Genomic DNA, 15,587 nt, shown 5'->3' with positions numbered 1-15,587 from the left:
TAGTAGCAAAATGATTGTTGGGCTATTTCATGGGTGGAGTGGTACTGTCTGCTGGCTCATATTCTCTACAGACTAGCCTGTTAGTGAATAAATGAGACTGTGAAAGAGTGCAAGTCTTTACACTTGCTGTACTGAGAGGCTACTTGCTAAGCAGTGCAGTTCTAAAAAGGGGGAGATGAAAAAGAAGAGTTGGGGGGATAGTTTGAGTAGTGCTGTCAGTAGTGGAAAGCAAGTCTGGCATGCATAGGGTAAGGACTGATGGAGCAGATCAACTGAAAATTTCTGGGAAGGGGCTTCAATTGATGACCTCTCCAATTTGTTGGTCTACTATCAAATATTTGCTTTTAAAAAGTCATTTCTACTTTTTAAGAGTTGATTCTATTCCATCTCTAGGCTGTCTTGCTTGTAGTGTAATGCAGACCGTGTGGTCATGTTTCCTCAGTTAAACTTTTATTTATTAGATTTGTATTCTGCCTTTCTCCCCGAAGGGCACCCAAGGCGGCTAGAAAATATAACTACAGAAATATTGGGAGAACTGAGGGTGGGGAAAAATAAGAAGCCTGGGGCTGAAGCATATCAACTGAATGAACTAATGTGATGCTGACATAGTACATTACAACACACAATTACTTATTCTGTATTGGAATTTTATCAAAGTATTAAAATTCCACCATTTTTGGCCAGACAGTCTCCAGCCTGCTCAATGCCTGATAATTTTTCTGAGACAATTTTATTAGTTATCCTATTTAAGAGATATACCATTTGGGGGTATAGATTTAACATTAGTATTAAGCCTCTTTTTTTATTCTCCTCCCTTCAGAATATTTTCTCACAGGTTAAGGCCTGATTCCTCTCTCCTTTCTCCCTTCCTTTTGGAAATTAACAGAACACAGGGTGTGGAAGGATTGTGAAATGGAGAGACTGGCCAAACCAGATGATGAAGTAGGGAGAGGGATAAGTCAAGGTGGACTAACAAACATAAGAACAGTTCCATTTTAGAGCGTTTTTAGCAAATTAAGTAACTCTGTGTACCCCTCTAAAAGGAGGAAGCCAACTGTAATGGTATCTTCTCTAGCCCAAGATACAAAGGATGAGTAATGTGAATATAAGGGTCATCCAAGAAACTACCCCAAGTGGTTAAGAGAAAGGAACCCAGCAGAACCTCCATTACTTCTCCCAACCTGGGTTGTGTCATTGGCGCTGCAACATATGACTTTATGGCCAGTGTGACGGGGGTGAGAGAATGTGATGAATTTGAGAACCTGGTAGATAAAGGGTCATTTTATTATGTAGGTGTCACTGGGGCCCAGCCCAGGTGGCCAGGAACTCCTCAGGAGTAGGGGCCTCCTCAGGAGTAAGGTCTAAGCACTGTCAGGACTGGGGTGCCAGGCAGGACACCTCCCTGGGAGTAGGGCCTAGTACCTCCTGGGAGCAGCAAGCAGCCACGTGGCCAGAAGGGGTGGGGCTGGCCCAGCCCGAGACTGGCTTCATAAGGAGGCTGAGCAGCATGGGGGGAAGTGGCTCCTCTCCAGGTGGGAGCAGGGTCGAGGGGAAGGCCAGAGGGGGTAGCAACCCCGGCCTTATGGAGACGATCCAGACCCTGAAGGGAACTTTGCTTACCTCAGCCCTGAAGAGAGGGGCCAGGGGCTGCCCGATCCTAGACATCATTACCTGGCATTTCTTTGCTTAGATCTGTATTTAAGCAAGTTTGTCTAAAATGTGGTAAGCGCTGCCTCAGAGTGCCTTCATCCAGGATCAAAAGTACCAACACCTATGGGAAACGGGAGAACGCCCTGGGTCTTAACCACCCCCTTCTGGGCCTTTTCCCTCAGGGCAGATGCAGTTGGATTTTAGACAGATTGATAACTTTAATGCTCAGAAAAACAGCACAAGCGCAGGAATCATGCTGTAAAAAGATTTATTTTGCATCGAGAGTTAGTCCAACATTAATACATCTGCCTAAATCCATCTAACACAACATAACTAATCCTTCCAGCAATCAAGTCCTTTTCACTTTTCAAATACCTTAATCTCAGTCATCTCTACACAACCATCTGACAACTTAACTATGCCTTTCAGTGTTAAAATAGCTTTCTAGAAATAGATCACAGATAGTATTTTAATGCTATATAGTTCCAAGTACTTTTTACTCAGTGCACAAGACTGCTACACCACGTTCATAGAAGCTCCGAGGATCTTCCTTGGTAGCAATTTCAAAGTCGACTGTGAAGATCAAGTCAGCACGAGTGAAGTTCAGATAAACTGGCAGCGTCACCTGCAAGACAAACCAATTCAGGTGACTGTTAATAGAAAGAGGAGGTGTGCTGTTGCACAAAAAAGAGCAGAATGGCGGCCGTGCGACTGAAAACCTGGCACTGGAACAAGCTAACTTACCACATTAGACTTTTTATCAGCATTAGTTTGTTTGATCCAGCGAAGCTGTGTGATGGGCAGTATTGTTGAAATAGCATTGGAAAGGGATAGCTTGTTATTATTGCAGGTAGCTCCTTGAAGCTTCAGGCCTATAAGTTGAGAAAAAGGTATTTGGGGTCTTAAAAACATATCAAGTCACCATTGCAGAGTCACCAATCATCTAAAGGCTACCATGAAACATACATGGACACTTCAGAATGCCCAAGTTTCACTCAGATGTTGGTGGTGGTTATGGAAATATTGTAGATGTTTGTCTGATCTTGGCGAAGTCTATCAAGTATGGTGCAGTGTCATCCAATGACATACACAAAATCAAACCATTTGTAGATATCTGAAATATTTGCTCCAGTGTGCCACAAGCTAGGAGTTATGCTCTCAATGCTTAAGCTAGGACAAAACATATTCAGAACAAAAAGCTAACTGATTTCTAACAGAGATCCAACCCTCAGAAATGGCTTTTTTGGGAACTGCAGAAAAAGGGAGAGAAATGGGCCAAAAGAAATGGGCCAAAAGAAACCAACATTGGGAGAAATGGGCCAAAAGAAACCAACATTGAACACACTTTCCCCTTCTTGTGTGAGCACTGGATGGTAAAAGTAAAAGGTGGCTAGTGCTTGGGCCAGCCGAGACTTAGATACCACCCATAGTTAAAGTATTCTACCACTATACGTTCAGTATATGTTCTTTTCATCGTCACTAGTAGGAGTGTACAATTTGTGGTCACTCTTGAAACATCAGCTCCAACTAACCTGTGACTCCAAAACTGCAGGCATCCAGTACAGCATTCTGAGTTGTTGTAACATTGACTTCGAGGCAAAGTTCCTCAAGGGACCAGCTGTTGGCTTGAGCCACGTATTGCCTTGTAGCAGTGATGTAGGCCTCTGGTACAAAGAGCCCACCCAAGCATACATGGATGTTCTGTGAACGTGGAAATAAAACAGACCAACTAAGCAAGTTATGTACATAGACTAAAGGCCTGCAGTAAAGGATCTGGCTCACTGTTTCAAAATCAAGCTGCACACAGTGTTCCTTGCTTCACTTGCCATCCCCCTTTGCTCCGATTCCTATGGACAACTATTTTCAACTGGCCCTCTTAAGCCTGCCCTCTACACCTCCAGCCTACCTTTTTATATCCTTACCTAGCTGCTTGCCTGCCTTTCACCCTTTGGAATTGGACAACTCAGTTATTGGCAGGCAAACATCCTATGACAGTATGTGATCTCAGTCACTGTCAGAAGCTTCACAACCTCCACAAGAACCATACAGCACAAAACATGAGAAATGTAAACCAAAGGTGCTGGAATGAATAATGTGATTCAAACTACGAAAGATAGTATTTTCCCTTGTTGGTGTTTGTGTCCAGAAAATATTCTGAAGAGACGCTACTAGACAACTGTGATGCTATGAAATGCAAGCCAGACTGAACCACACAGAGATTTTTCACACACACACTGGCAGAATGCTACTGTCTTGAACACAAGCAGCTTTCCAATGCCCCTGAGTGGATAAAGTGGCCCATTATTAGTCCCTTTATGAATACGTTCGGGTTCAAATCAAGGCAACTGACAGTCTTCTACATGTCCATCCTTGTGTTAGCATTACTGAATTTCTAGACAGGACAGCCTGGCCTACCTTTAATTCTTTGGCTCCACCAGAAGCAGCTGCTTGGGAGATATTCTGCAGCTGTTTAATGCGTTCACTGAAGTCTGACACCCACTGAATGACTGTCATCCCAGCAGGCACTGTGTAGTTAGACCAGCTACGAGGCAGGATGCCTAGAGAGGGAGGTAGAAATTTTTTTGAACAAGAGACTACCATCTTAGCTGGACGGTTCCTTCTTCACTGGAAAACAACTGCAGCACTGTATGGATCTTTGCTTCCTATCCATATTTACACACTAGCCAAAAAGAAACAAAAGTTCTCACCTGGGCTATGGAAAGTAATATGAATGGATCACCGATCTACAGCAGACATCTAAACTTTGGTTTACTCACACACATGAAGTATTTGAAAGGAAGGTCATTATCGCAACCAGTATTAGAGAACTTCACTGGCTTTATCATGGTCGTCATATACTAACTTTCAAACATTCAAGTTTACACTGAAAACATCAGGAACTACAAAAACTATTGTTCACTTCTTTAAAAGATGGGGAGTCCAATGGGGTACTATATCCAGTCACTTGATGGCACCAAGTTTCCTTTGTGATTTGTTCAAGTTCCAGTTTAATGTAGGTATTTAGTTATGACAACTCTCTAAATCTATTTTCTATTAAGGGTAAGTAATAGTAGCAGTGTGACTCCATCACCCAGAAAACCCCATGCATGTGTTACCAAAAAGCTTGAGATTGCCTACCTTTCACCAACTCGTTTATAAGTGTCCGTAGGTAGTTGGTCTGTTTCTTTTTGCCCTCGCATACTTGAACCACATCTGCAAGATCTTGACGAACATCCTGGAGGAGCTTGGCACCCATTTTCACTTCTCTCTCAAAGAATCTGAACAATGGATCCTGATATGAACAGGAAGAGCAAAATGTTAAAGAAACCTAGAAGCAAAGAGGCTTGACTCATGAGGATGAGGGAACTGGTGTGTCCCTGCACCACCCTTTCCAAGCAGACAGAACAAGGGATGAAATATCAGCATATTTCAATTTTTGAGGCCAAGTTTCATAAACAATTTTCTACTGATATTAATGTGCTATTTTGCCATACACTTTTCTTCATCATTTCTTCTCCCTCCCCCTCCCCCAAAATTACCAAGATGCATTTCACCTTAATGTTTTCCACTGTTCGCTTCAGGTGATTCAGATTCTTCGGAATAAGATGGAGCCAGTTGGAGGCTGTAGTGTGCAGTGTCCGCATCCAGGCTGGGCGGCCATCCGAGGTGGAGTCCGTTCGTGCCTTCTTTTCAGTCTCAGCATAGGCCAAGTCATCTTCATCTTCCAACATTTGCATTTTCAGCATTTTACTAATCATATCAATGCCTAAAGGAAGAAGGCATGCAACAACTTTTTCCAACTGAAAGGTCAAATAGTATTTTTCTTAAAAAGTGCTAACACCTGCTAGATGCAACTTGCTTACTTTAAATTCCCAATTCAACAAGCTTCTGATCTAAGCTGATCTTTGAAAACCACGGAGAAATTTTAGGAGTCTGAGCCAATATCGTTAGAGCAATGGTTCCCAAACTTTATAGCACTGGAACCCACCTAAAAACAAAGTTTCATTGTACCAGCCACTCAAGCCTCTGTGGCTATAATGGTGATTGGGTAGCAGTACTCCCCCTCCCCCCAAGCAGCAGGTCGCTTAACCCTTGATACTCATAGCCTGATCTACCCTGTCAGTTTCCACTAAACCACTAAAAATTTGGTCATGACTCACTGGTGGACGGTGGATCCATGGACCCATAGTTTGTAAGCCTCTAACACAGTGGTTCCCAAACACCACAATTTACACATCCTTTATTGTGGCCTGTCGCCTTATTTACTACACTGTGCATGCCATCTCAGCTTTTGATTCATCTAGGACAGCAGTCTCCAAACTGGAAACTACTGCGCGCTGCAAACAGCCTCCCAGGTGTGACCGGAGCTTACTGTTCCGGCAGGGAGGCTGCCATTATCACTGTCGATCTCCCCCCATGTTCACTCTGCTCCACTGTGTCTACCAGGAAATTCTGGTGCAGAGCCTGCTAGGGCAGCAGAACACAGAAATGGCGGCAGAGGTCAATGGCAACATTGACCCCCTCCACCCTGAAATGGTAAGCTCTATTCATGCAGGGGAGGGAAAGGCAGAGCGCCAGATCCAGCCTGCGGGTTGCCGTTTAGTGTGCACTGATCTAGATTACATCCCAACTAATGCTTCTGCCACTAGGAGCTCCTTCAGCAAATGGAAGGAGTGTCCAAGTTGCACAGGACCTCTTTTACAAGCAAAATACTCCTCCTGTTCATAGAGGGAACTTCTGACAGATGAAATGCTAGCCAGGATGTCATCCTATGAAATGTTAAAATCCCTTCAATATTTCAGATCTACGATGTGAATATATTCATAAAAACAGGGTAATACCTTATCCTTTCATGTTTTTAAGTTTTGTCTTTTATGAAAACCAAAGCAAACCAAGATTTTTACCCTGTGTGGTGAGAAGAACCTTCTCAGCATTGTTTGGTAACCCGAGCCAGGATGGAGTCTGTGTGTCTGGCAGCAGCTCAACCCACTGGACAAATTCTTCACGCCTGTCAAGTGACAATGTCGGATAAGGTCAGACAGGTTATGGACGAGGAGCTCAACTTGCCCTTCCTTCTAAAGGTAATGCTTCATTACCTGATTCCATCTGGCATCTGAATGTCTTTATGCCCATCAACCTTGCAAGCCAATTTGAATTCACTGTCAAAGCTCAGAGTGGTGAAGAGGCGCTCTAGGAAAGTGTTCAACAAGCGCTGGTCAAATTCATTATCAATGCGACCTCCATAAATGGATTGAGCCATCAAAGTCTTCAGAGCAGACCATGGGATCTTATCAGGAGAGATATTCTGACGACCCTGGAGAGGGAGACAGCTTTGTAAAGGAAATCGCTTATGGATAGTAAAGCATAGGTTGACAATGTTGCTGCAAAATAATTGTGTGTGTTTTGCTACCCACTAAATTTAGCGCTATATCCCAGATTTACTGCTTTTCAAGCTCAAAGTAGTTCAGTTCTGGGTCAGGTTCAAAAAGTTCAAAGCAGTTTACACAGCAAAGAATAAAAGATGGTTCTTTGCCCCAAAGGGGATGATAATCTTAAAAATATACACGGGAGACCCCAAACTGCCACTCGGACACTAATGCTGGGACACCACTGCTAAAAATAAAAAGACTGCCACCTCTTTAAAGAAACTCAAGCATATTACATTTACATGTAAACATGTGACACCTGCAATTTTACTTGCCTTTGCTGTGTCATCCAGCCATGTATCCACAGTATCACATGCAGACCTTAGATCAGATTCACCAAACTCATATTTTTTGGACCAGCCAAGAGGAGCATATCGCAGACGCTCTTGAATGATGGCATGGAACCACGCAAGGAGGAAGTAGAGACGGGCACGCTCATTTGGTGCCTGGGGGGCAGAAAAACAAAGACATTTCACCTTTTTGCTCTGATACCCATGAGATTATGAGCTATTTAGGGGAACAAAACTAATGCTTGCTTGGTGATACTTGCTGGTAATTCAGATTCAGGAACCTTTTATTGGCATAAAATAAAGTAATAAGTATGTCATTCAACATCCGTTTTATCCCTGTATAGATGGAATAAACCGCTTTTTATTTTCCTTACTCCTAGCTTGCACTGCTATAAGAAAACCTGCTTCAGGAGAACAGACAAAGGAGACAGCAAAAGGACTGTGCTAATGCAGTCCAGGTACCTCACATATGACTATCTAAGCAGAATGCAAGATCTCGCCTCTGCAGTTTGGAACTACCTTGGAAATGTATGGAGAGGGGACTGGAAGAAGCAGCTGCAAAGCACCACATAATATTCCTGTTTTAGAAGGTTTGGTAAGCATAATTGACTCAGGTGTTGCAGGTATCTACTACAGTAGTCTACTCTGCTCTCCAAGCCTTCATTTCATAAAATGCACTGTATTTTACCTATATGATCAGCAGGGTGAAAATCCGTGCTCTTTGTGCAAGGTTGGCACACAGATTCCCACTTAGGGAGGTGTCTCGGTTTCTCTTTATGACTTTAAGCAGTACTTCAGTGATTGGTCAGAGGCCAATACAGCCCAAGGAGTTTGTGGATGAATGACATCCACTTCTGGGTGGGAGAAGGTAGGTCCTAACACAAGTTAACTCTGATGGATACTGAGACCAACATGTTTAGGAGCTACCATGTGTAGCACTGCATATATACTACAGGGTGTGTGCCATGTCAAGAACTTACCTTGCACATTCTCGACACCGGAATGCCACTAAAGGTTCTCAGCATGTTGGCCTTCACACCAGGAGGTGGTTCAAACACAAAAATCCTTCCAGCTCGCAGCAAGTTCACTGGCACCTAAAACACAGATCCCTCCCATTATACATTGAAAGATTCTTTCCTCTTCTTTCTCTGATGAGAATTGGCTTGGAAACCTGCTACGCCAGGACACACTTGTACTGGACATTAACCAATTTATTATTCTATGATTAAAAGAATTTCCTTCTTTTCAGTAAAAATACAATCTGGACTGAAGATCACAGTACTGGCAGTCAGTTTGCAACCAATATGAAGGTGATGAAGGTAAGCAGCCTACTAACAGATAAGACTTAGAGAGATTTTTCACAGTGCACTCATCTTTCCAATTCCTGCATTAGCTGGCTTTTAGAGGGAGAAGCTTTACATAGATAAGAATGAAAAATAAAGGATGAGCTCAGTCTCTGACCTTTTCAAGAAGCATCTCTGTCCTAGAAATGTCTTCCCAAAGAAATGGCCCGTTAAAGCTCAGGTAATAACTAGTTTTTATTCTGAGCCACTAACCTTTGGATTTATCTCCATTGTGAGAAAGAGTCTAAAGCATGCATGGGGCTGGAGAGAATGTAGCTTCTTTTCCAACTGCATCAGCCATCCAGGTGCCAAGTGGACATTCTTTAGCATGACCCACCTAGAACAAAATAAATATGCAAAAGAACACTTAAGTTGTGCTTTTTAAAAATAAATTATGAATGATATCAAAACATTCAAAGATGAAGAAGCTTTCAAGTCAATATACAAAGCTCCAATTAAGTAAGCAGAACAGAACCTACCTTCCTGACTTCACTGCTGTATTGATGGCTTTATCTGCTTGGTTAAAACCTTCAGCAGAACCTACAAGCAAAAAGTTACTATTTAGCATTTGAACTTTTAAGTTGTTCTAAATGTCTTGGAAGGTGGCAAAAATGCTAAATGTCTTACCAATAGCAATAGAGGTTATCTGAGTGTTTTGCTCAGCAGCAAGGTCTTCCACGTGACCACTAGCGTCGTAACCAGGTACAGAGCACATCAACACAGGAGTGCTGGGTTTCACCTAATAACCAGGAGACGAAAAAATCAGGATAGGCAGGTTACCTTCCATACTACCTGCAGAAATTGATTCTTTTTCCTTATGACTCTTAGGGCGCAATCCTAACCCCTTATTGTCAGTGCTTTCCAGCACAGACATACGGGCAATGCAGCTCTAAGGGAATAAACATTCCCTTACTTTGAGAAGGCCTCTGTGAGTGACACCCAACTGCAGAATGCAGCACACGTCCCACTGGCTGAAAATGCAGCACACGTCCCACGTCCCCCAGTGCTGAAAAACACTGACATAAGGGGTTAGGATTGCGTCCTCAAAAATTGCATTTTTGAGAGAAAACTCTCCCTTCTGAAGTGTGTAATTATCTGATGTAAGTCAGATACCCATGCCTGAACTGACCTTCCTAGGGACAGAGTCTGATGAACCAAATTCATTAGAACTGACAAAGAAAGACTGAACTGACAAACTAAACAAAGAAAAACAAACACTGGGTCCAGATGGAATCCACCCAAGTTATTAAGTAACTCAATTGTGAAATTGCTGATCTCACCAAAAAAAGTAATCTTCAAATTAACCTCTGTGCTAGAGGACTGGAAAGTATCCAGCACTGATATTTAACATAGCCTCAAGCACAGCCTCCCCCCAAAAGTGACATGGAACAGAGCAGAGAGCAACTTATATGGGTACTTGCCTCAGTACCGACAATGTGTGCCAGATCCAAGGGCTGCTCCATGATAGACATGAAGTTTTCTCCAAGATTTGTGGACACAAAATGATGTGCAATGGCCAACAGGCGGTCAGGGCGGAAGGCCTGAATCAGAAGCAAGCGATGGATGGCCTGTCCAATGGGCGCTGAGACCAAGGAGAAAGGGGGAAAAACATCAGTGCTTGGTTCTAGTTTCAAAAAGCAAACAGCTGTCCTGTTGTTACTTGCCACCACCTCATCTCCCCCACTTTTAATGTAATGTATCCAGAGCAAGAACTTCTCCAGAGCTTCTACAGATGTTAGCACTACATTTTAATCCAATGCAGGGCAAGATGGCCTTGAGCTCCTACATATTTTGCTTTCTGTGGAGTACTGGATAAAGGATGTCAGCAACTTGCACCCTGAGCCATTTATTATTGCGATTTATACGTATCACACCATCTATGTATACGGTGTCACAAAAGCAAGAAAAAAGTCTCTGTCCCTAGGAGCTCACAGCCTGTGATTTCAGAGGCAGAAACTGCAGACAGGAAGTCCAGTGAGGAACACTGTTGCTAGGGCTGCTAGCTGGCTTCTGAATGTACTCAGTCTAAGATCAGTGGGAAGATGTATAAAAGACCAGATGGATAAGGGGTAGGGAGCATGTCCAAGTTCTTTGTTTACTCTTCTGTTGTCTCCTTTTTTAATCTTTATTCAGGAGACATTCTGGAGGTGGGGTTGTGGAATGCCCTTCTATGGAAGGCCAGAGCAGCTACGATGGTGCTCATCTTTCAGCAAGCAGCTAAGTCGCAACCTAAAGGCATTTTAAAGCTTCAAAAGAGTCAGCCTTTGGTCTGAATCAACTTTTACTTGCTATTTCTTATGTTCTCTCTTGACCTGTTTTAATACATTTTAATTTATTGTTTTCAATTTTGTGCTGCAAGTGGGCTTTCTGACAGAGGGGGAGAATACAAGTGTTAGAAGAAATAAATTCACCTCCCGTACCCACCCACCCCTCCAAATACAAGCCCAACCGTGTTATATATGGATTTGACTCAACACGAATGGCCACTGCAAATGAGAAGGAATGTGCTGATCCCTGGAGAAGGGGAAAAATGCACCCGTTTAAAATGCTTTTCTTACTGTTGTAGAGATTTTTATCTCAACATGATGAGAAGGGCCCTTTAAATTAAAGAAAGCAGTCCTTTACAATAGTTAGAGAGAGGGCAGCCAGCTGACAATCCATCAATCTTTCTCTTCCCAAGCGACCTCCTCCTTTCTCCCTGAACATGACCCCCTCCCTTCTTCCTGAACATGAAAGAAAGATAATCCTTTCTAAGCACCTAGAGAGAGACTGATTGTTGAGATAGAGTCATTAAGACTATCTTAACATCACCAAGGTCATCAGGGCTGTTTTTAAATCACCTGAGCAAAGGGACTTTGTTTTTCTAATTGATTTGCACCATCCAGTGAGTTCTGAGAACCAAACCCACGTGAATAATGAGACTCTACCTGTATCTTCTTATCACTTGGAGTCATACAGAAAAATTATATCCATTTCTCACCTCTCTCTACCTGAATACATAAATTCATCCAGAAATGAGACAAAGGTTATACAGAACTTACTAGCAGGTTTGTCTTCAGTCCAAAGATATGGTACTGTCTGTTCTGGTGAACTGCTATCTAGCCAAATGCAGAATTGCTGGAAATCAAGAACAGATGCAAAAATATCTGTTAGCTGTGATGCAACAAATAAGAACCTCATGTTAGACTAAGGGCCACCAACAGTTCCCTGGCATTTGTAACTGTATCGGAATGCCCTTGCACAAGCACTAGGTAGGGCTGGGTATTTGGGGTCTGCAGTCTCCTCCGCATGGAGGGCTATCCATTATCCCAGTTGGGCCTTACCTTGCTTAGAAAACAGACATCACCTGCTGGGTTCTTCACCCAAGCGCTTAATTTTCTTGATTTATCTCCTCTAACCATTCCCACTTAGATAGGGCATACACGTAAATTCCCTCCCTTCCTACGTATTTGTATTCCTATTAATTGTGACTCCCCAGGGTGACCGTATCAGTAATCTCAACTGGCTACCTAGTCCACATACTATTAGCAATTTGTACAAGGTTGACTGTGCTTTTTCCAAACAAGTTATCAGGGTAGAAAACGAAGTCACGAAGCTTTCCTAACAAAAAACCTGGGTAAAAATGCACCCCTCTCCCCACTTCAATCAGAAACCTCCTTTGGTCTGGTGAGGGGATGGGTATCTTGTTTTAAGCATCTACGTACATCATCAGCTTGGACCTTAGAAACCAGATCCTTAAATGCAGGAAGGCAACTCAGTCGCATCATGGCTTCCAGTTGTTCTATAGTCAGGCCACTGACTTTGGGGAGAGCGCCGCTGCTGAGCACTATTTCTTTCCCTCGTAAGAAGTGCTGGAATTCTGAATCATAGGCAGGTTCTCTTCAAGGGAAAACAGAAGAAACTCACATCAAGGACAATTCCAGGATAACCCCCTCAAAATATTACTTCCAGGTCCCAGACACCAGAAAAGAATTTTTCAAGTCCCTGCCCGACACAGGAGTGAAAGTAGGTGGACACTCTGCTACTCAAGACACTTCTAATCATGGAAACATTATATATAGTGGACAGCTGTTTTACATTAACAAAAAGTAACCCTTCAACTGCTGTTTCTTGCAAAGGGTTTTTACTCTTGCAGAAAGTTTGCAGTTTGTTTTTTCATGAGACAAATCCAAGTTGGTATTTCTGACTGACTCCTCCCGTAAAGGTCTGGAATTTATCATGGTCAGGTAACCAATGAAAAAAAACAAAAGTCATACTGATGTTCCAGTACCCACAAGTGTCAAATGTGGAGGCACAAGAGCAACATCACATCAAAAATTAAGATAATCTTCAATCTGTCCAGATCCTAAATCACATTAGGTGAGATCAATCAGTGTGCTTGAAAGTACGTACTGTGCCATTGTTTTATTTCAACTTTACTGCTTTACACCACTGTTTGCATTTATAAAAGTTTAAAAAAATCAAGTCACACCTAAAGAAATGAGAATTTCAAAGTTTACCCAATAGTGCCTTTCAGTTTAATTCTGGCCAACAACATAGCAAACGTTATGTGATCCTGGTGCAGCATGCCACGAGCAACTCTATTGAAAGCCACCTAGGTAAGAAAAAATTGAGGAAGATTAGCATGACCAAAAGCATCCTATTATTATTAACACTATTTACATACCGCTTTTCAACTAAAAGTTCACAAAGCGGTTTACAGAGAAAAATCAAATAACTGATGGCTCCCTGTCCCAAAAGGGCTCACAATCTAAAAAGATGCAAAAGAACATCAGCAGACAGCCACTAGAAAAGACACTGCTGGGGTGATGTGGGCTCGTTACTCTCCCCCTGCTAAAAAGAGGAGCACCCACTTGAAAGAGTGCCTCTTACCCAGTTAGCAGGGGTAAGTATCCTATGAATACTGAAAGCTTTTAAAAATACTTCAAAGCATGAAATGCTTCTGCTGTACCTGGAAGAGATCCTTTGTGATGATGGAAAGACGCTGGGTATGGTCTGTAATCCCCTTCAAATTAGGGTTCTCGTACAGGACAGTGTGATAGATATCCAGGAAAAACTGGAGAGAATACTGGTACAAGAAGTGTATCTAGAGGAAGAGTTTAAGAAAAACACTGTCAAAATGGCAGAAAAATAGTTTACTGGTTAAAAAGTAGAGGATAGGGTAGCAATCCTCTTGTACCTGTTTTAATGACTCCATTGTAAAGTAGATACTGCTACATGCAGTAGAAAGAGGGAGGTACTGCTGAGACACTGTCTCCACCTCTTGCATGACAATGTCTGTTTCCTCGACTTTCCTGGTGACCTCAGCTGCCTCTTTTTTCAGATTCTCCAGTGTAGTTATGATGGTGTCATCATCCAGGATTCGTCCTTTCACTTCATTGAGAGCTTGAAGAAGGGATTTCTCCAACTGCCGCAAACGCAGCTGGAATTCACCTTTAAAAAACAAAATATGACTTTAAGCCACAATGCGCAAGTGTGCAACACTTCATGAAGTGAGCTTTCAGCCAGAACAACTGAAGTACAGAATTAAGCAATTTCTGCCCAATGCTGCATATACGCAATAGGAATTAAGTGTATACCTTTGGGCTGGGCAGAAATGGGTTACTGAAGTCTTTTAACTGCCTACAGCAGCAGTTCCTAAACTGACTGTGGTTATGGCGCCTTTCTTTTGTAGAGGCCTCTTCTTCCCTGCTTTGCCGGGCACTGCACAATCCAAGATGGTGGTGCCTCAGGCAGCTGGGAAGAGGCCAGCCAGGACATCCCACGGCGCCCCGTGAGTTTGCTGTGGCACCTTTAGGCACCGCAACGCACACTGTGGAAACCACTGGCCTATGGGAATGAGAAATCAAATTTTGAAGAGGGCGCTACACCGTACCTTGAAGTTTGAGGAGATCAGACCGTTTTTCATCCACATCTGGTCTTTCAGCTTTCAGCACTTCATTTAGACATTGGCTCTGTAAGCTGCTACGAGTGACTGTGAAGTTGACGAATGTCACACGAGAGCAGAGATCTGGTGGGAACTCAACCTATAAAGCAAATACACACCAGGATCACTTTTAATAGTCCCTCCGCTTCAGAAATTAATGTTCTGATATAACGTTAGTTCCTTACTGTTGGGTCCCTGGTGGAGAGGAAAATGACAAAGGATGGCGACAAATCAATGTCCTGATCACCCAGGGTAATAAGAACTCGACCACCAGTTCTGCGGACTTCACGGTTCAGTACAGGATTCAGAACAGGGTCATAGCTTTCCACGTCCTGCACAAGAAATTAAGGGTGGAAAATAAGCAGCGTTATTTATATTCAGTGGACTTGAAATTCTTGAGCCAGTTGTAACCACAAGGCACACACAAAAGAGGGTTTATGAAGTTACTTTAAGCAGACCAAGTTTTTAGACATGCTTGTCTTTGAATAGTAAGCTCTCGTGCTATATCAAATACTTTGACTAGCCCTCTCATTTCAAAACCAGTTTGCTACGTGGCATGGAGGGCTGCTGTTCAAGCAATCTGTACCCACAGTGTTCAACCTTACACACTTTATTATCATTTTCATTTTTTTTTTTTCAGACAGGTAGAAACCAGTGGCCAGAATTCAAAAGACCTCACAATTGGTCATGTACTAACACAGCTTTCAATTTGCTGTGCAGCTTTTATGTCTAGGGACTTTTTCAAATATTTTTCCCAGAAATTTAGAAAAGCTGCACAAACTATTTTTAGTGTGGGTCCACCAATGACAGGGACCCACATGAGAAGAAGTAACCTCAAGAACTCTGTTTATATCTACAAGAAAGGGAACCCAGAAAACATACTCTAGCTGCACTAAATTACCAGTGACAAGGATGAACAGAAGAAACTCAAACACTATGCAGTCAGTTTGCC

General features: G+C 42.7%; 1 protein-coding gene across 1 annotated transcript in view; it reads right to left on the bottom strand.

Moving 5' to 3' along the window:
* Positions 1-1,901: 1,901 nt before the first annotated feature.
* DYNC1H1 (dynein cytoplasmic 1 heavy chain 1) overlaps positions 1,902-15,587 on the bottom strand; it is a 68,177-nt gene continuing 54,491 nt past the window's right edge. The window contains exons 58-78 of the mRNA XM_066629163.1: positions 14,821-14,967; positions 14,585-14,735; positions 13,889-14,142; positions 13,661-13,795; positions 13,209-13,303; positions 12,414-12,588; positions 11,751-11,826; positions 10,131-10,291; positions 9,337-9,448; positions 9,189-9,249; positions 8,923-9,046; positions 8,347-8,460; positions 7,352-7,522; positions 6,747-6,964; positions 6,555-6,658; positions 5,205-5,416; positions 4,789-4,942; positions 4,066-4,208; positions 3,183-3,351; positions 2,395-2,522; positions 1,902-2,275 (exon numbers count right to left, since the gene is read on the bottom strand). Of these exons, the coding sequence (XP_066485260.1) occupies positions 2,147-2,275; positions 2,395-2,522; positions 3,183-3,351; positions 4,066-4,208; positions 4,789-4,942; positions 5,205-5,416; positions 6,555-6,658; positions 6,747-6,964; positions 7,352-7,522; positions 8,347-8,460; positions 8,923-9,046; positions 9,189-9,249; positions 9,337-9,448; positions 10,131-10,291; positions 11,751-11,826; positions 12,414-12,588; positions 13,209-13,303; positions 13,661-13,795; positions 13,889-14,142; positions 14,585-14,735; positions 14,821-14,967 (3,033 nt within the window). The 3' untranslated portion in view covers positions 1,902-2,146. The remainder of the gene's footprint in view (positions 2,276-2,394; positions 2,523-3,182; positions 3,352-4,065; positions 4,209-4,788; positions 4,943-5,204; positions 5,417-6,554; positions 6,659-6,746; positions 6,965-7,351; positions 7,523-8,346; positions 8,461-8,922; positions 9,047-9,188; positions 9,250-9,336; positions 9,449-10,130; positions 10,292-11,750; positions 11,827-12,413; positions 12,589-13,208; positions 13,304-13,660; positions 13,796-13,888; positions 14,143-14,584; positions 14,736-14,820; positions 14,968-15,587) is intronic.

The sequence above is a fragment of the Tiliqua scincoides genome, chromosome 1 (genome assembly GCF_035046505.1).
Source record: "Tiliqua scincoides isolate rTilSci1 chromosome 1, rTilSci1.hap2, whole genome shotgun sequence".
Classification (NCBI taxonomy): Eukaryota; Metazoa; Chordata; class Lepidosauria; order Squamata; family Scincidae; genus Tiliqua; species Tiliqua scincoides.
This window is presented reverse-complemented; position numbering and strand designations above follow the sequence as displayed.